The following is a 19,826-nucleotide window of genomic DNA, read 5'->3' as shown; positions in this document are numbered from 1 at the left end:
AGTCACCAATGTTGGTGGGTATCATCTAGTTCACTGGGGGTGTGAACTGAACAAAAAGGCAGAGGAAAGGCAAATTTGCTCTCCACCTAAGCTGGGGCATCCATCTTCTTCTGTCCTTGGACACCAGTGCTCCTGGTTCTTGGGTCTTTTGGGCTGGGACTGGATTACACCACTGGCTTTGGTGGTTCTTGTTTATAGCTGGCACGAGACGTCTTGGCCTTTGTTAAGTACATGAACTCATCTTTCTCCTCCTATTCACTTCTGCATTCTCTCTTAAACTAAAACAGAGGCACCACAAGATGTGCTCTGTGTGTAAATTTTGGAAAGGTACCCAGGTGAGTATCAGGTGTACCAGTAATCTTTCTTAAGCTGAGTGCTAGTTATATAGGTTTAGTTGTGAAATTCAGAGCTCCACACTTAAAATATGTGCCCCTTTCTCTTTTGCACACACACAGCTTAAATACAAGGAAAATGTTATCACAGAACTTTTGGCAGCATAAAGTCCTATCTCTTTAGCATGGCAACTCTCCCCTGCCTTAGCTACCTGCCACTTTCCCATCACCACACAACGGGAGGCTCACTCCATAGCTAGCAGGTCCTAATTCTGTCTTCAGACACTGTTCTTTTTTCTTGGTACTCATCTTTTAATCTCATCTTAAGCATCATCTCCTCTTGAAAGATTTTTCTCCTCCTCTTCTTCATGTGCCTCCCGGTTCTTTTATCATCCTCTCAGAAAACAACTGTGAACATTGCAATAACCTTGCTTTAAAAAATTAATCTTTTTGGCTATGCTTTATATAAGCAATGAATTGTATATATGATCAAGAATTGTTTCATGGCGACTGGAATTTTGAGCTATCACTCCAGGTTTACAACCGAGGATGTTAAAAATGATGTAATTTTAGTAGGAATATCTCCTACGACCATGTCCCCACATTACGATGAAGTCAATAGCCACAGCTTCTGCTAAGCAAGAAAACCATACATGAAATAGATGCGACTCCAGCAAAAAGCACAATGCTTAAGTGTGCATGCATTAGGGTTTCCAAAATACTGAGAACAGGTCTGAGAACCTTATTATCAGTTGAAACACTGGCCAGAGAACGATTTGTGTAGTATAAGTAAATCTGGGGAAATTTCCAGTAGGAGAATTGAGGCCTTAAGTGCATTTCCAGTTACTTTTTCTGCTTTTCATTGGGCTACCAACTCTGTTTTGACAGTTAACTGAGGCTGACTACTTAATTTGAATGCAGAGAGCACAATTTCTATACATACACCTTCATGTTCACATGTGCACACACAAATATTCCCAGGGGAAGATGAAAGAAAGTGTGGAGGGGAGGTTCAGAATGTCTGTAATATAGAAGGGAGGTGTTTTGCTCAAACTATTAGATAGATAGAATTATAGAGTTCCAGGTGATCTGGAATTCTATAGTAAGAAACTAAAGAATCTGGATTTAGCCCTAAGGGAACTATCCCAGAAAAGGTCACTACAGGCATACCTCATTCTACTGTGGATTGCTTTATTGTGCTCTGCAGATACTGCGTGTTTTCACAAATGGAAGGTTTGCAGCAGACTAGCATCAGGCAAATCTCTTGATTCCACGTCTCTAAGAGCATTTGCTTATTTTGTGTCTCTGTGTCATATTTTGATAATTCTTGCAATATTTCAAACATCTTCATTACTATTATATTTGTTATCCTAATCTGATTAGTGATTATGACTCACTGAAAGCTCAGAAGGATGGTTAGCAATAGGTATTTAGGTATTTTAAAATTAAAGCATGTACATTGCTTTCATAGACATAATACTATTGCACAGTTACTAGACTACTATGTAAAGTGTAATCATAACTTTTATATGCAGTAAGAAATAAAAAAATATATTGCTTTATTGCAATATCTGCTTCATTGCAGTGCTCTGGAACCAAACACTATCTCCATGGTATGCCTGTAGTCACAGGTACAAGTGACAGCAATTTCTTTTAAATCCTTGATTCTAATTTTTAAGTGCAGTATTTATTTGACAGGATAGATTCTGAATGAAAATAACAAAGAACTCTTACACAAAGCAAAAAACAAAACAGGTTTAATGATTAAAACAGATGAATTAATAGGTTTATATAACCATCAACTAAGGGAAGCCCTAGAACCAGAAATAAGGATTTTATTTAAAATCGCATGCAAAGTCTAGTTACCATAAAAACCAAAGCAATACCAAAATATCTGTTTCCTAGTATAGACTCCAGGTCTTTTTATTTCCAACTCTTCGTAGTCAAAATATGTACACTTTCGCATGCTACTGGTAGTGGAGGAATAAGATTATTTGTATAGGACTACAGTTATGTTTCACAGATGGGAGGACACAAAAAGAAGTGTCTTCCTCCACTTTTTCGGGCCCATCTTGAAAAAAGGCACTCCCAAAGGTTCCTTGGTAACACCTTTGCTAGGCTTATTAATTACTCATATAATCTTTACATGTAAGATTAATGGTCCACTCATTTCACAGACCTGGGAACCACAAGGCATTGGAACTATTTCTTTAACTCGCATGCCAAGTAACTGGCTTTCTTAAGCAAAGACCCAGAAAACCTTTGGCTATCAGTTTGGAAAAAAAAAAAAAAAAAAAAAAAGGGGCTGTTTCCTTGAAAACTTAATCATATGCTTCGTCACTAGGCTTTGGCATGCACTGCCAAGCATATTATGGAACTGAACGAACCATCATATGATGGTGGCAGGGGACACTCCTGAATAATTAATTATTCCAGTTTTCTCACTTCTGCTCCCTTGTACCAATGCAACTTTGTCCTTGTCCCTTTATTAATTATAATACCAAGTGCTCTGAACCTGGGTTTGACCTCTCTCCTAAAAGACGTGTGAGAAAAAAAGATGCTTAAATAAATTACTGAGTCCTTCTCTAGGATCATCAAAATAGAGAGTAATGGAAGTCTTCAGCTGCCTGTGGGCAGCTGTCCCCCTTTCACAGAATCTTTAGAAACCATTTGCCTGAGGCCAAGGACAATCTGCTTTGTCACTAAACCGGACTCACAGGGAGCCATACTGAAACTGCACTTGGGTAGCTAGTCTCAAGTCCAACTGAGCTTGAGTATGTCTCTACATTTACTGCATCCATGTAGTGTGCAATTTCTGATGCTGAATAAGAGAGATGCGGCAATTGAAGGCTTCGCCACAAGCATCACATTCATGGGTTTCTTGAGTTTTTGCCTCTGTGTGGATCTTCTGATGGTTGACAAGGCTGCGCTGTTGACTAAAACTTTTGTCACACTTCTCACACTTGTAAGGTTTCTCTCCTGTGTGTATTCTCTGATGCTGAATTAGGCCCGAGTTCCGGCTAAAGGCCTTCCCGCATTCGTCACATTTATGGGGTTTATTACCTGTGTGAACACCCTGATGTCGAATAAGATTACAAAGCTGACTAAAGCTTTTGCCACACTGTCTGCACAGATAAGGTCTCTCACCAGTGTGGATTCTTTGATGTTCAATAAGAAATGAGCTCCGACTGAAGCTTTTCCCGCATACAGTACATAGGTAGGGCTTTTCACCAGTGTGGATTCTTTGATGTTGTACAAGGTGGGCACTGACACTGAAAGTTTTTCCACATTCATCACATTTATAAGATTTTTCCTTGGGGTAGACTTCCTGCTGTATAACAAGACTGCAATTTGGATCAAAACTTTCCTTGGTTTCATTGTATGAATAAGTCTTCTCTCTGGTGTGGATTCTCTGATGCTGAATAAGACCCGAGCTTCTGCTAAAGGCTTTTCCACATTCCTCACATTTATGGGGTTTGTCTCCTGTGTGAATTCTCTGATGACGAGTAAGGTTGCACAGCTGACTGAAGCTTTTCCCGCACTCTTTGCACTGATAAGGTCTTTCACCTGTATGGATCCTCTGATGCTCAATAAGGAATGAGCTCCGACTGAAGCTTTTTCCACATTCGATACAAAGAAAAGGCTTCTCACCAGTGTGGATTTTTTGGTGTTGTATAAGGTACGTACTTAATCTAAAAGCTTTCCCACATTCTCCACATTTATGAGGTCTTTCCCCAGTGTGAATTCTCTGATGTTCAACAAGTAATGAATTTCGACTAAAGCTTTTCTTACATTTGGTACAGTGATAGGGTTTCTCACCAGTGTGAGTTCTCTGATGTTCAATAAGGTGTGACTTCCAACTGAAGGCTTTTCCACAGTCACTACATTTATGGGGTTTCTCACCTGTGTGAATCCTTTGATGTTTAACAAGGCTCCTTCTCTGGCTGAAGCTCTGTTTACACTGATTACACTGATAGGGTCTCTCTCCAGTGTGGATTCTCTGATGTCTAATAAGGGTTGAGCTCACACTAAAGGTTTTTCCACAATAATTACACTCATACGGCCTTTCCCCAGTGTGAATTCTCTGATGCTCAATAACAAATGAACTGCGACTAAAACTTTTTCCACATTCGTTGCATTGAAAAGGCTTCTCACCAGTATGTACCCTTTGATGTTGAATGAAATGGGCCTTCCTGACAAAACCTTTTCCACATTCTTCACATTTATGGCATTTCTCTTCTGAGTTTGATCTCTTACGAATAATATTACTGTTTCCTCTGAACATTCTCTGGTCCTGGGCCAAAGATTCCCTTGGTATTTCCCATAAGAAGATACCTCTCTGTTTATCTAACCTACCAACAAGTTCAAAGGTTTCCCTACCTATGGGATCTTGGTCAATTTCACTTTTGATTCTTGTAACTATTACACCCTGTGGTTCCACTTCTTCCTCAATCTCCTCAATTTCTTGTTTCACAGTTGGCTCCTCATCCTTATCTCTGTTCAAAACATCTGGAATAATAAATAGAAAATAGATCAGCTGGGCTCTTTGCTAGCAAGGAGAAATGCTTAGGAAAGATTAATACAAATTAATCCACTACATCTATAAAATGTGAATGACTACTCCAGAGTATAGTGAAGATTAAATTAGTTTATATACACAAAACATTTAGGACAATGCCTGGCAAAGAATACAAGCTATATAAATAATATTAGTTATCTGATAAAATATTTTTCTTGGAGAAGGGGTATGAAAAGAGTGAGTGTGTGAGCGTGTATGTGTGTTTTTAAAGAAGCAAGCTTTTAAGTTTTTTATTTTTTATTTTTTTAAAGATTTTACTTATTTATCTGACAGAGAGAGATCACAAGTAGGCAGAGAAGAGGGGGAAGCAGGCTCCCCACCGAACAGAAAGCCAGATGCAGGGCTCAATCTCAGAACCCTGAGATCGTGACCTGAGCCAAAGGCAGAGGCTTAACCCCCTGAACCACCCAGGTGCCCCTAAGTTTTAATTTTTTTTAGTAATCTCTACACCCAACATGGGGCTTGAACTCACAAACCTGAGATCAAGAGTCACATGCTCCTCTAACTGAGTCAGCCAGGCACACCAAAAGGGTGTTTTTATAAGTAAAATGATGAGTTAGTAGGGCAAGCAGAATTGGGAGGAAGTCCTGGTAAATCAACAATTAGGCAAGGTAAGATGGGGAAACAATGAAATAGAACAAGTAGTAGTATAATGAAGTATTCGATCAAGGAAGAAAGGATGATGCAGGAAAAAAAAACAGTAGGTTCAGGAAAATATGAGGTAAGACAGCATTACTGAACCACGAGTAGACCAAATAACTGACAGAAATGAACACAAAATGCTGAAAAGGATAAAAGACAAAAACAAAAAACAAAACAGGGGAAGCAACAATTCATTCATTAACAAGAATTTACTTATTGTAAAAAAAAGCATTCCAGGTATGTGTAATGATTCAGGATTCAAAGATAAGACATGAAATTCCCCACCTAATAAAATGAATGATGAGTACACTGGGGAGAGAAAACATGATAAAATATTTAACAAAAGTACTCCTGTACTGAGACAAAATGGCCTTTAAAATAAAATAATGGGTTATTATGGACACTGGGGAGGATATGTGCTATGGTGAGTGCTGTGATTTGTGTAAGACTGAGATTCACAGACCTGTACACCTGAAGCAAATAATATGTTATATGTTAATAAAAATTTTTTTTTTAAGATTTTTTATTTTATTTATTTGTCAGGGACAGAGGGAGAGAGAGCGAGCGAGCACAGGCAGACAGAGAGGCAGGCAGAGGCAGAGGGAGAAGCAGGCTCCCTGCCGAGCAAGGAGCCTGATGTGGAACTAGATCCCAGGATGCTGGGATCATGACCTGAGCCGAAGGCAGCCGCTAAACCAACTGAGCCACCCAGGCATCCCTGTTAATAACATTTTTTTAAAAAATGAAAAAAAAAATAATGGATTGGAGTGACAAGGAGTCTATGATACAGAAAGACATAATAAAATAAATACAAAAGGAACATGGTCACAGTTAATGAAAGAAACAGAGAAAATGCAGTCTGTGGTAACTTATGCCCTCACCTACCACAAATCCTACCACATTCTTCAAGTACATACGTTTCTCACCCTTCTAATGTAAGAGCCAAGATGGAACCATTTAGTTCCAAGTGAGAGTCTCTAAGACATCTGAGAAATGAAAATCTTACATGTGTAGAAGGAAAGATAACATAATAGTCTATGATGAAACAGAGTGGCATACAGAACTCGAGTCTGCCTCTGACTTTTTCCCCGATTTTCCCTCTTTTGCTCTCTGCTGGATAATTCCACTAGAAGAACTGATCGGTACCAGATATATACACTTGGCCCTAAACAATTTCCTTTTTTAGACTTCCTCTTTTCTCTCAATTTTCTAATTTTCTATCTTTGGAGTCATCTCTTGAGTTTTCTTTTCACTTAGTTCAAACCAGTCATTAATTTATTTTATTCCAAAAAAACTTCTCTTATTCCTCTAAGAAATCAGTAGAAACTTTATTTCTCTTTATGCTACTAATAGTATTATATCTTAAATTCACTTGAGAGGTCGGTCTGCTTTCTTTCACACAATGAAAAAGGATGAGAGAACTCCCTGAACTTTCTGCCCCCTGCCTGTAAAATTATCTGCAATGGTACATGAAGATATATTACATTCCTATCCAAAGCTAATTCATCTACCTTCTCTTGATCTCCCATGTCTCTTGAGGACTTAACTACTACCATTGTTTCCTCTTTCTTCCATCTGTTCTCCATTGCCAACATACTTACATATGCTCAGCATACAAATATGCCCAACTTTATCTCAAACCTGAAACCCTTCTCTTAATGAAATCTAAGTTTTGAAATAAAATCTTAACTCTGTAGGTCTCCCTTTCCTAGGTATGTTTCCCATGCCCACCTCTTCCCCTACAACCTACTGTGAAATATGGCTTCTGTTTCCAGCATCTAGAAAAGCTTCTTCTAAATCACCAATGACTCTTGAGTAACAAATAAACATCTTCAGTCCTTACTCAGCAGCATCTGACACTGTTGACTAGTTCCATTTTGACACTATCTGGTTTTGATTTCTAAGCCATTATATTCTTTTAGTTCCCTATTTCTTCTTTGGCCTTTTCTAGTAAATTTCCTTCATGTATTTCTCTTCCTTCATTAACTGTTGAAGGTTACCATTACCCATATTTACATTCTTACCTTGCTCTCTATATATAGTCTGGGTATTGCTATTTACCTGTCTCAAAAAGGCTTACAATTAACATGATCATCATCATTTGCTGTCATGTATGTCTCCACCTCCAATCATCTTCTCTTGACAGGCACCTTCATCCATTACCCAGAACAGAAAATCACCCTAGATTTCTCCATTTTTCTTATTGGTAAACAATCACCAAAGTCAAAGATTCAACTCTCCAGTATCTACCTTCTTTCCATGTCTTCCCTGGATTATGCAAAAGCCATCCAATAAGTAGTCTCCATACTACATCTACTCCACTGCATCCAGAGAGATGTGCATGAAATGGAATTCCAGTCACATCACCCCCTATAGATTCACTAGTACTCCATCACTTGTGAGAGCAAATCAAAGCTCCTTCCACCATGATACTCAGCACTTCACAAAAGGTTCTCTAAATCTCAAGTCACCCTCCTACCCACTCTCTCACACTGCAAAGTGGGCAAATTGCTTAATGCTAATCTTATTTTTTTTAAAAGATTTTATCTATTTATTTGACAGACAGAGATCACAAGTAGGCAGAGAAGCAGGCAGAGAGAGAGGAGGTAGCAGGCTCCCTGCTGAGCAGAGAGCCCGATGGCGGGGCTCGATCCCAGGACCCTAGGATCATGACCTGAGCTGAAGGCAGAGGCCCTAACCCACTGAGCCACCCAGGCGCCCCGCTTATGCTAATCTTCTATGCCATTTCTTTGAACATCTCATTTTACTAAATGTCCCCTAACATTGTTTACCTGGCAAACTCCTGGTTTCTCTTTAAGATTCAATTCAAGTAAAAGCTCCTCTACAAAGCCTTCACTAAGTCCAAGAGGCAGACTTAGATGTTCTGTTTTTTATTACCAGCCCTCATCCACAGCTGCATTATAGCTATTATATGCACTATTATTGCGCTGTATTTACCTCCTCCATGGGACTGTAAATTCCTTGTGAGAAGGGGAAGTCTCTTTATAATGTTTACCCAGTGTTGTTGTTCTAGGGTTTTACTCAAAGGAATCAGATAAAATTGTTGCTATTTGCAGACAATATAAATGTCCATATAAAATTTCTAAAACAAATTAAGTTAAATATAATAGTAACAAGAAAACTAAGATATAAAATAAACAGTGGTAAGTACTTACTGCCAAGAATAAACAATTAGTAAATGTTATAGAAAAATAAAATGTCTTATATGGTAATAAAAACCATAAAACCAGGAATAAGTCTCATAAGAATTGAATGAGAGCTTTGAAAATAAGCCATAAAAATTTTCTGAAGGACATAACACAGATAAATAGAGTCAAGCAAATTGCTAAAGTGATTCAATGTTATAAGGATCTTAATTCTTCCCAAACCAATTTATGAACCCAACTATATTCCAATCAAAATCTTATAAATGAATAAAAAACCTCAATGAATCTAAATTTCAACTGGAAGAATAAAGAAAACAAGTGTATCCTAAAAAAGAATATAAAAGAATGATTTACCGTATCAGACATAAAATGTAATACACTGCTTAAGTAAATAAGACAGAGAGACACTGGAATGAAAATAAATAGGTCAAAGAGATAGGTAAAGAAAACAAGTGAGTTTTGGCTTCCACACAGAGTAGTACAGAAAGGACTATCCATTAGATCTGGGCTTGGTAGCTATAATCACCTTCTGAGGTCTCTGCCATGCTTTTAGTCTATGCTCCCATCCTGTGATCATACAGCTAATTTGTAGAGAATTGACTCAAAATGCATCTCTACCAGGAATTAAAACTGAAATAGGCAGTTATCCTGAACATGACTAGAATTGTAATCTATCAACTCAGAAGCTATAACGACAGAAGCATGTGGATATGAGGAGGAAAGACTAGTCTACCAAGAAGAAACAGTATGCAAAGACAGAGTTCCTTCCTGACTTCCTGAGCAATCCAATTTCTGTGTTTCATTTTGTTTTGTTTTAAAGATTTTATTTGTCAGAGAGAGAGAGAGAGAGAGAGAGAGAGAGAGCGCGCGCACAAGTGGGCAGAGTGGCCGGCAGAGGTGGAGAGAGAAGCAGGCTCCCTGCTGAGGAAGGAACCAGATGTGGGACTCAATCCCAGGACCCCGGGATCATGACCTGAGCCGAAGGTGGCGGCTTAACCAACTGAGCCACCCAGGTGTCCCAGATTTTTATTTATTTATTTGACAGACAGAGATCACAAGTAAGCAGAGAAGTAGGCGGCGGGGGGGGGGGGGGGGAGCAGGCTCCCCACTGAGCAGAGAGCCCGATGTGGTGATCCCAGGACCCTGGGATCATGACCTGAGCTGAAGGCAGAGGCTTACCCCACTGAGTCACCCAGGCACCCCTTGTTTTTGTTTTTAAAGTAGGCTCCACAGTAGATGTGGAGCTTGAACTCATGACCTTTGGATCAAGACCTGAGCCAAGGTCAAGAGTCAGTTGCTTAACCAACTGAGCCACCCAGATGCCCCTGGGTTTAGTCCTTTTCTGACATCCAGCTGCAGTCGTGCTCATATATTCTGTGTGCCACCTCTGTCCCTACAATAAGTTCTCTTGTTGGCTTAAGCTAGAGTTGATTTCTATAATCTTTAATCAGTTTAATACTATGGTAGCTGCAGAGAGAGAGAAATGGCAAGGAAATGGTGAAGTGGAAGTGGCTAAACTTTAGGCCATAACAAGAGTTACCATACATTTTCTAAAAAGGGCCAGACAATAAATATTTTTGGCTTTGAAAGCCATATAGGCTCTACTGCAAATGTTCAACTCTGCCACTACAGCATGAAAGTAGTAACAGATAATACATAAAAATAGGCACTGTTTTTTAAAAAGATTTTATTTATTTATTTGACAGACAGAGATCACAAGTAGGCAGAGAAAGAGGAAGGGAAGCAGGCTCCCTGCTGAGCAGAGAGCCCGATGTGGGGCTTGATCCCAGGACCCTGGGATCATGACCTGAGCCGAAGGCAGAGATTTTAACCTACTGAGTCACCCAGGTGCCCCCAAAATAGGCACTTTATTCATAAAAATGGACAGTGTGCCAGATCTGGCCTGTGGACTGACCACAGCTGCCAATCCTAGTATCAAAAGTGTATAGGAAGAACAGTTTTTTTGGTAAAAGAATGAGAGAATGGGGAAGAATCTGCATTCCTAGCGCTAGCACAGTGCTTGATTAACTATTTATTGAAAGGATGAGTAGTTGAACAAACAATTGAGGAAAGAATACATAATATATATATATTCTAAGAATATATATAATCTAAGAAGAGAAACAATGAGTTTAAGGTCTTACAGGAACAGCAATTCCCAATTCTGTCAAGGTCCAATATGGTTCAAGCAGACTAGAAAGAAGTCATTAAAACTGAAGACATCCATTTCAGTTGAAAGAACTGGAAGACTTGGGGTGCCTGGGTGGCTCAGTGGGTTAAGCCTCTGTCTTCGGCTCAGGTTATGATCTAAGGGTCCTGGGATTGAGCCCACATCGGGCTCTCTGCTCAGCAGGGAACCTGCTTCCTCCTCTCTCTGCCTGCCTCTCTGCCTACTTGTGATCTCACTGCCTCTGTCAAATAAATAAAGAAAATATAAAAAAAGAAAGAAAGAACTGGAAGACTGAGAACTGAGATCAAGCTGTCAGTTGTATTATTAACATAGTTACTGAAGTGTTTAAAGAAAAATCATCATAGAAAAGAAAGGTACGAATAAAGGACCAAAATCCAATTTGGAAGAGAGCTGTACTAACTAAAGAAGCAAGATGATGTGCAGTAAAAAATTACGTTAGAAAAAATCAAGTAATTGTGATCTTTCACCAAGGGAACTCTTATCAAAGGAATGGTGACAGAATCTATAGATGAAAAGATTGCAGAGGGAGAAATAATAACCGATAAAAAGCTGTAGTTCAGCTAAAATGGGAGCCTGAAAGTAGGAGATCACAGATGGGCTCACTGCCATGCCTTTGTCCATATGGTACTCACATCTAACAGTAGTAGGGGCAGGCAAGGCTGGGCATATGTCTGGTTCTATCAGCCAGGATACCATATGTGTGGATAAAGCTGGCAATGACTCAGAGACACCATGGCATATTGGGGAAAAAAATCAGCAGCTGATATGAACAGAGATTGAACTGGTGTACAAAAATAATATATGATGCTAGAAACCCAGGCAGGGCTATTTAGAGAGGCCCTAGCAGGTACAAAAAATTAAGATTTTTATCCTTTAGGCTACCAGGAATTGTAAATTATAAGCAGTTAACTAACAAAATCACTTTGGTGGCAGTAAATAGAATATATTAAAAGAAAGGGAAATTGGAGGCAAGAGGCTAGTTTATGGACTAATGCAGTAACTGGTCAAGAGATACTGAATCTTGAGTATATTCATTCATTCTATTACACAAATACTTAGAAGCATATAATATATATGCTTCTGTGCTGAGCATATAATAGAGTCATGTTAAGTAGACTCTATATATGGTTCTGCACTAAGTGCTGGAGAAATCAAATGAAAAAAATATAGTTACTGTTCTCATGGAAACCAGTCTGGTTAGAAAAATAACATAAAGAATGATTAGAGTACAGTGTGATAAATTCAACAGAAGTGTATATAGTAGCACAGAAAAAGGAGTACTTAATTCCAAAGAGAAGGGCCTTGAGATCTGAATGGGTTATTTGAGATTTGCCAGGTGTGAGTCATTTACATGGTCTTCAAAAGAAGATGACAAAGATTTTAGCGCTCTTAGAGAGGATAAAGAGTACAGTGACAGCCATCAACATTTATATTATACTTACTACATGCTACTCAAGGTCCTAAGTACGTTACATATATTAACTCTGTTAATGCTCACAGTAACCCAAAGAGGTAAGTGCTATTATTATTGCCATTTCGTAAAAAAGAAACAGGCATGGAAAGATTATGTAATTCACCCATGGTCACGAGGCTTGTAAGTGGCTGAACCAGGATTTTTACTTAGGCAGGTAAGCTCCAGCTGCTTCTCTCAGGTGAAAGTAAGATTTGGGACTTATCACATAGAAGTAGGTGATGATCTGAGTATAGATAAGCTTTGCCAAAGAAAGCATATAAATTGAGAGGAAGTGTGAGAATGCAAGGCAACAGAAGGAAGCAACAGTTTCAAATATCTATAGAGAGGTGAAATAAAATAGTGTCCAAAAAAGAGTCTATTGCATTTGGCAACTGGGTTATTACAGACCAATGTTAAACAGTTCAAGGGGAATGGCAGAGGCAAGAAAAGGGGCTTAGAGATAATGGAAGGTAAAGTACAAAACACACATTAACTACTTTTACAAAAACTTGGCTATGAAGTGAATGAGGAGGTGACAAGGAGCAGCAAGGAGACTGTGGCTCAAAGGATCACCACCCACTCCCCTCCTTCCCCAACTGGAAGAGTTATAAACATACCTATTATCAAAATAAAGTTACCAGTGGAGTAGGAATAGAGACTAAAGTTGTAAAGGGGAAAAAAAAAAGATGACAGATGGATAAATTCTTGGAGAAGCGAGGAAAGAGGAGTAGTCTTAAGCATGCACATGAAGGGCAGGGAAGGTGGGAGTTCACGTTTAGTAGCCTCTATCTTCTCTTTGCCGTAGAAAGTGAAGTCTACTACTGAGTGATGGACCCAAGGAAAACTTCTTTAGTTTTTGGAATAGTCATTAAAAAGAAGAAAGGAAAGAGCAAATCAATGATAAAAAACTGGCTGAGATGTAAAAACCCACTGCAGACTAGAAGAAAAGCCATGCATACATATACACAGGGCATCAGTCCTTTCAGTTAAAGAATTTCTCTTGCTGTATTTAGCAACTCTGGTAGGAGAACAGGCAGATTTTATAACCAACACAGAATCTGAAGTTTGCAGAATGCAAAGAGCACAATGACAAGGTGGCGAGAGAGCTTGCTGGCGGTAATTCATATGTAGGTCCATGGATTAGATGAGGAGATGAAGTTAGGACAGGACTGATAGTCTGGCGGGGAGAAAGGGAGAAGTCAAGAACAGGAAACATGATTAAGAATAACCAGGTGTAGGAGGAAAGGAGTAGGAGAGGTAGAAAGGTAAGAAGTTAGAGTAAGCTCCACATGGGCAGAGATGACGTCTGTTTTGGTCACCCCTGTTTAGTTAATCTAAAATAATAATAGTGTCTGCAAAATTTTCAAAAGAGTAATAAGATATCAGGGTTTAAGATTTGCCTGCTTTGACAAAATTGAGTGTTTGATCACTTATGTGAACTGAACAAAAAAGGAAAGCCAGGTCCCTAAAGTGAATAAGGTCAGGGAATATAGTGAGGGTTAAGTGATGACTACATCACTGATTGCATAGGTGAGCATACAGAAGATTCTGAAATGTGACAAAATCTATGTGTGAGGGACCAAGACATGTCGACAGATGACAGTGAAAAGGAACTGAGTGGGTAGAGCAAGACTGCTGAGGCAAGGAGAGAAATTTTGCTTGAAGGGTTAAACCAATGCTTCGGGAACAGCCCTGAAAAGGTAGAAGAACATAACTTCTCCCTTCTAGCCTTGAGACAACGGATAGGGGAAAAAAAGAGGATGCAGGAAAATAAGCAGCCTCTGCCAGGGAAGTGGTGTCCTTGGGAAAGTGCCAGTTTTCAGTTAAGGCCAGGAGGGGTAAGGAACATTATGTGAAGAAGAACAGGGGCTCCAGAAGGCAGAGTGAAAAGGGGTGGGAGGAAATCAGTGGGAGGATGAGCCAGGAGAGAAAGTACAGAGCAATATGGGAATGAGATTATGAAGATAAGAAGCCAGAAAGGCATGTATTTTGGTTATTGCAAGGATGCTAGGCATGACAGGCATGGAAACAATTAATGGCTGAAAGGTTTGAATCAGAACTTTGGAACAAAGCAGTTTTGGTACTGGTAGTGGTCCAAGTGTTCTCAGAGTCTGATTTCCTACAGCCTCTCAGATATTTTAACCAGAGAAAGAAAAGATTCTTACCCAGTGAGACCAGGTTTCCATAATTCTCCATCATGACATCTTTATACAGGCTTCTCTGTGCTGGATCCAGATAATCCCACTCCTCCTGGGTAAAAAACACAGCCACATCCTCAAATGTCAGCAACCCCTGAAATAGTACGATTTCTGTGGTCAGTTCTTGTTGTCTCAAGGACAATTCTACCACTGAAAGTAGAAGAAATCACTTATCAGGGCCGGGTAGGCTAGGAGGAACATGATAACCAAGAGTTCCAAATGGGGCCCAATTTTCTAACAGAAAAGCACCTCAAACTAGATGATAACTGAACTGGATCCTTGTCGTCAGTAGTGCTGGTCCTAAAGATAGAGCTTTTCTGGTTTAATAATTATACACTAACATTTATTCTAGTAAGCTGCCCCCAAACTCCCCAAGTTTCCTGCACTAACTGCCCAGCTCCAACTCTACCCCACTGGCTTGGGACCCTGTTCAATTCCATGAACTTCTCTAAGCGTCTACCTTGGGTCCAAGCATAATGACAGGCGCATAAAACACGGGGGAGGTTTAAAAATGGTGCCTCATTTGGAAGAACTCACAAATGAGGGCGCGTGTTTGGAACATTACAGATTTTCTTCACCTGATTTACCAAGTCGCTCTTAAAAAAAAAAAAAGGCCAAGTGGGAGCACTACGGGGTACTTCCCTGCACACATCGCTGGCCCTAAAGACCACGGTCAGGGGGTGGGGGGGGGGGGGGTCGGCCCTGCCCCGGTTCTCTCGGTGATACCCAGAGGGGGACTTACCTTTGGCTCCGGCGGGGGGCTCGGGGAGGCCATCTCCTGGACAGAAAATCAGGGCAGGAATCCGCGGCGGTCGCACGGAAAGAAGCCTCTCGTTAAGGCCTACCCAGCCTTTAGAAATTAGGCCCAACGAAGGCGAGGCCTCCAGGCTGGGTATGGCCAGGTCCTGCCTTGGTCCCCGAGCGGTCACGACCCCAGCGGCATATCAGACGCGCTCCTTGGCCGTCCCCCAACCCTAAATTCCCTCCCCGCCTAGCTGCGCAGACTTCCAGGCCTCGCTAGAGCCTCCTCCCAGTTGCCAGTTCCTCCTCCTTTCAGCCAAGGAGCGCTATGACCGCCCGCCCCCGGACCAGAAGGCGTCACCCGGAACCTTCCGGGACGCCCCCCAACTACAACTCCCGTCATGCTCTGAGAGAACGCCTCGGTCCAGCCTCCGCCGGCAATGGCCACCGGACTACATTTCCCGGCGTGCGAAGGGGGAGGGAGAAGCTAGTGGCACTTAACAGGAAAAAGGGAACATCTACCCCTAAGCTTACATGTGACTGGCTGGTCTTGGCCCGTCACTGCTCCCTGAGGGCAGAGCGCTAGCAAGCCGCTTTTTTCCGACATGGCCGCACTGTCAGCGTCCGGCGTTACCAGAAGAGGCCTCACGTGGATCGTCTTAGGGGCACCACGCAGAGAATTTTGGTCTCGACTCAGGTAAAGCGGAAGGTTGGATGGTGGGTCTCGTTCAGGGAAAGTAAGGAGAGAAACTGAGGAGGATAAAAGCACGAATTCGAAAGCGAGTGCCATGCTCTTGAGACGGGACCCTAGTCCTCCGCTTAGGTTAGGGTTAGGAGTCCAGAAGCGTAAGCGCGGGTCTCCTGGAATGGTGGGGGCCCAGTGTTGCCTGTTTTGTCAACTGATCATGGAGATACCGCTCTCTTTCCCTCCCACTTCGCTCATTAATTTATTAAGCAAACAGTACGGACCACTTGTTCCAGGCCCCGCGTGCGGTGTCCGGAAACAAAGGGTTCGTTTGGAACGAGCAATATAGAACATGAACGTGAAAGCGCTCGGTAAACGAAGTTCGTTTGCGCGGTGTCTTTCTTCACGCGCCGGATTCAGAAAGGAAGTGTGGCCTCCTCTTTTTGTTCGTTTGTGTATTCATTGATTCACTCAACAGACAGTTACTAAACGTCAGGTCTGGGTCAGCATTTCCCTAAGTAGTTTACAGTAGCGAAACAACGCCCATTCTCAGAGCTCCGACATATGGGGAAACTGAGGCTCCATGGAGAGGAAGTATTTTGCCAAAAGCAGGTAATGGCAGAGCTGGGACCAGAACCCAGGTCTTTGATTCCCCGTCTACGGCTTCTCCCACAGCACCCTGTGGAGTATTTTGAAGGTAAATCTGTTTGACTCACAGTGTTAGGACCTCAAACCTTGTGGGAACTTCAGGGAACAATTTATGCCCTCAGGGTTCAAGCAAAAACTCTTTTCCATCCGGAAGGATTTTTTTGTCATCTGTTCATGGATTTATTAGCTTCCCCTCTTTTTTGGTGAGTAGTAGTATCTCAAATCTCCTTCAGGTTTGTTTCAGTCACTCATTCATCACAAATTTATAGAGTGTCTACTCTGTGTCAGATGTTTCCTTGGTAGGGATACAGTTGTTAGTAAGTCTGACTAAATATTTGTCTTCATAGAGCATATATTCTGATGGAGGCAAAAACACAAACGTGGGATATAATTTTAGAAAGTGGTAAATTATGGAGAAAACTAGAGCAGTGTACTAGATAACTGAGATGGGAGGAATGGATTATATTTCATTCTGATGGTACTACTAGAGTAGTTTGGGGAGAAAATGGGAGGTGATGAAGTAGACACTGAAAGTGTAGACAACTCTGGGAGACTGGTAAGAACATGGAGTCTAAGGGGTATTTTTGTTTTTCTTTGAGGATGGGAGATTTTTAACAGCTTATTGTGTGCCCTGGGAACACTCTAGGAGGTAGAGAGAAAATGATAAAGAGTTGATGCAGAATGAGGGCTAAATTGCCTGAAGAATCTTTAAGTAGGTGAAGGAAAATAGTGCAACAAACCATATTCTTGGCCAGACATCCATCCATCCATCCATCCATCCATCCATCCATCCATCCATCTATTCTTCCTTCCTTCCTTCCATCTTTACCTTCCTCTCTCTTTCTTTCTTCTCTTTTTTCCCCCAGACATCTTTTTTTCTGCTGCTTCCCATTTCTGTAAGGATGAGCCATCCCAGTCTGTTACCAACTCCATGGAAAACAAGAGTCAGGTCATGAGCTAATATTTCATTAAGCACTGAAGTAGTGTATCAGGCAGATTTCCTGACATTGGCTCATGTACTCAGTAACAGTTATTCAAGCAGTTTTCAGAGGACTGCAGATCAATAAAACAGGTCTTCATGATAAATAAAACAGGAGTTTATAATTTGGTACAGTGGTTTTTAACCAGGGATAATTTGCCCATCTGGACATTTGGCAGTGTCATTTGGTTATGACTAGAGGACAGGAATGCTATGGCATTTACCCTACCCTGGACAGAGGCCAGGGATGCTGCTGGACTCTGACAATGAACATGATAGCCCCCTACAACAAAGAATTACCTGGTCCAAAATGTCAGTGTTTGAGCTCAGAAATCCTGATCTGGTTAGAGAAATAGAATGTAAAAAAATTAAAACTCAGGTAGGATGCAATATAATGTGCTACAGTAGATCAGAGGAATTTGCAGTTGTATTTGGGCAAATCAAGTAAAGCTTCTTGGAAGAGAACAGTTGTGTTCTAGGACTTAAAGTAAGATTCTATAGGTGAAGATGAAAGATAGGCATTTCCAATAGGATATAACTTGAGGTAACACATGACACCAGGAAAGAGGGAAACAGAATGTAGTAGTTTAGTTTGGGTAGGGCATAGAGTATATATAGGAGATTAGGAGATGAGGTTAGAGAGGTAGTTTGGGTTTAGAAACTGGGAATCCCAGGCAAATGATATACCTCTTTACCTGTTCTTGGAATTTTTAGAGCATGTAAAATCTATAATTTTTTTTCTGGGTGTACCAGACCAATTCAGTTATAAGCTTCCGAAGGCAGTTACCTACCTATCTTATTCTCTCCACAGGGCCTGGGAGAGTAGTAACTGTGCATATTATTTATTGAATTAGATAGATAAGATTGGGTCTGGTGTTTATCAGCTTGTCAGCTACATTAGTGCAGCTAACCAAAGATTCACATATTTGCTTTTGATCATTCCAGAAAAGAAACAAAGCCAGTGGTGGCTGAGACAGTGGAAGAGGTGAAGAAAGAACCTATTTTGGTGTGTCCGCCCTTACGAAGCCGAACATATATACCACCTGAAGATCTCCAGAGTTGTGTGGAATCTTGTGTCAAAGAAATTTTTGGCTCATCTGTACCTAGTAATTGGCAGGACGTGTCCCTGGAAGATGGTCATCTGAAATTCGGTTTGTTGGCACGTTTAGCTGATGACCTGGGCCATGCAGTGCCCAACTCCAGGCTTCACCAGATGTGTAGGGTCAGAGATATTCTTGATTTCTATAATGTGCCTATTCATGATAGATCTAAATTTGATGAACTTATTGCCGGTAACCTGCCTCCCAATTTAAAAATCACTTGGGATTACTGAGCAATTCAGAAGAGGAGCACGTTGAAATCATTTTGTCCTGAGCAAGGGGTTGGTTATTAGCCTTGATACTTTACCATGTAAAATGCTGTCAGAACTGTTTTCTAAACCCACTTTTTCTGTGGAAGAATGAATTACCTCTTTTTTTTCCTCATGTCATGAATTAACAGCAGGATTTTCTTTTTTCACATTTGCTGAAAAAAAATTTTTTTTAATGGAATCAAATCACCAATTGTGTATGAAAATTTCCTTCTCTGGAGGACACAGTAATTAAATTTGTTCCTACGATGTGAGGCTATTATATGTTCAGACATGATGTTTATTCTTCATAGGCATAAAACATGGTTTTATGCAAAAACACGTTTTAAAATAACATGTTTTAATCCTGTTAGGACTCTTAAATCTAAGGTGGTATTATGTATAGGATAAATGCAAATAAGGAAACTTGGATATTTGTAAAAGAAATGTAAAAATCTATGTTGTTTATTTTAGCAAGTTGTTTCTTTCACTGCTTTACTTCACAAATAGAAATAGAAAATGGTAGTGTTCATTCTAGATTAAGCTCTTGGAATTAAAGTACATTTTTTGAAGAGTGTTGTGTGTTTTAACTTTTTTTAAAGTGAAATTTGCTTCTCTGTCTTGTCATTTCCTTAATTTAAGTATTATGAATGAAAAAGTATATGCCAACTAGGAAATGCTATAACTTTTTTAAAAATAAGAGAGATGCCAGATTCTATATCTAAATGAATATTCTCTTCAAAGGAGATGATGCTTATGTCAAATCCTTTATCTTTTCTGTCACTTTTTTCTGACAGAAGGGGCATGCACTTTAGCGGGGCAGGGGGTGGGATGCAGAGGGAGTGGGAGAGAGAATCTTAAGC

At 40.5% G+C, this 19,826-nt stretch overlaps 2 protein-coding genes across 4 annotated transcripts; one reads left to right on the top strand and one right to left on the bottom strand.

Annotated features, from left to right (window-relative positions):
- Positions 1 to 2,623: 2,623 nt before the first annotated feature.
- Positions 2,624 to 15,942, bottom strand: ZNF189 (zinc finger protein 189). Of its 3 annotated transcripts, none has more exons than XM_032860726.1 (3): positions 15,305 to 15,942; positions 14,530 to 14,656; positions 2,624 to 4,841 (listed from the first exon to the last, which is right to left on the bottom strand). In XM_032860726.1, the coding sequence occupies exons 1-3, from the start codon at positions 15,335 to 15,337 to the stop codon at positions 3,121 to 3,123; spliced, it is 1,881 nt and encodes a 626-aa protein (XP_032716617.1). In that variant the 5' UTR covers positions 15,338 to 15,942; the 3' UTR covers positions 2,624 to 3,120. The 3 variants fall into 3 exon arrangements, with proteins under 3 accessions (XP_032716617.1, XP_032716618.1, XP_032716619.1); XM_032860727.1 differs by having other exon boundaries at positions 14,530 to 14,614; XM_032860728.1 differs by having other exon boundaries at positions 14,530 to 14,611.
- On the top strand, positions 15,882 to 19,538 carry MRPL50 (mitochondrial ribosomal protein L50). The gene is made up of 2 exons (XM_032860735.1): positions 15,882 to 16,000; positions 18,561 to 19,538. Exons 1-2 carry the CDS (start codon positions 15,909 to 15,911, stop codon positions 18,946 to 18,948), a joined length of 480 nt encoding a protein of 159 aa, XP_032716626.1. The 5' UTR covers positions 15,882 to 15,908; the 3' UTR covers positions 18,949 to 19,538.
- The last annotated feature ends 288 nt before the right edge of the window (positions 19,539 to 19,826 follow it).

This window comes from Lontra canadensis, unplaced genomic scaffold, assembly GCF_010015895.1.
Source record: "Lontra canadensis isolate GAN:19392208 unplaced genomic scaffold, GSC_riverotter_1.0 scaffold19, whole genome shotgun sequence".
Taxonomy (NCBI): Eukaryota; Metazoa; Chordata; class Mammalia; order Carnivora; family Mustelidae; genus Lontra; species Lontra canadensis.
The sequence above is the reverse complement of the archived record's forward strand: the minus strand, read 5'-3'. Positions and strand labels throughout refer to the sequence as shown.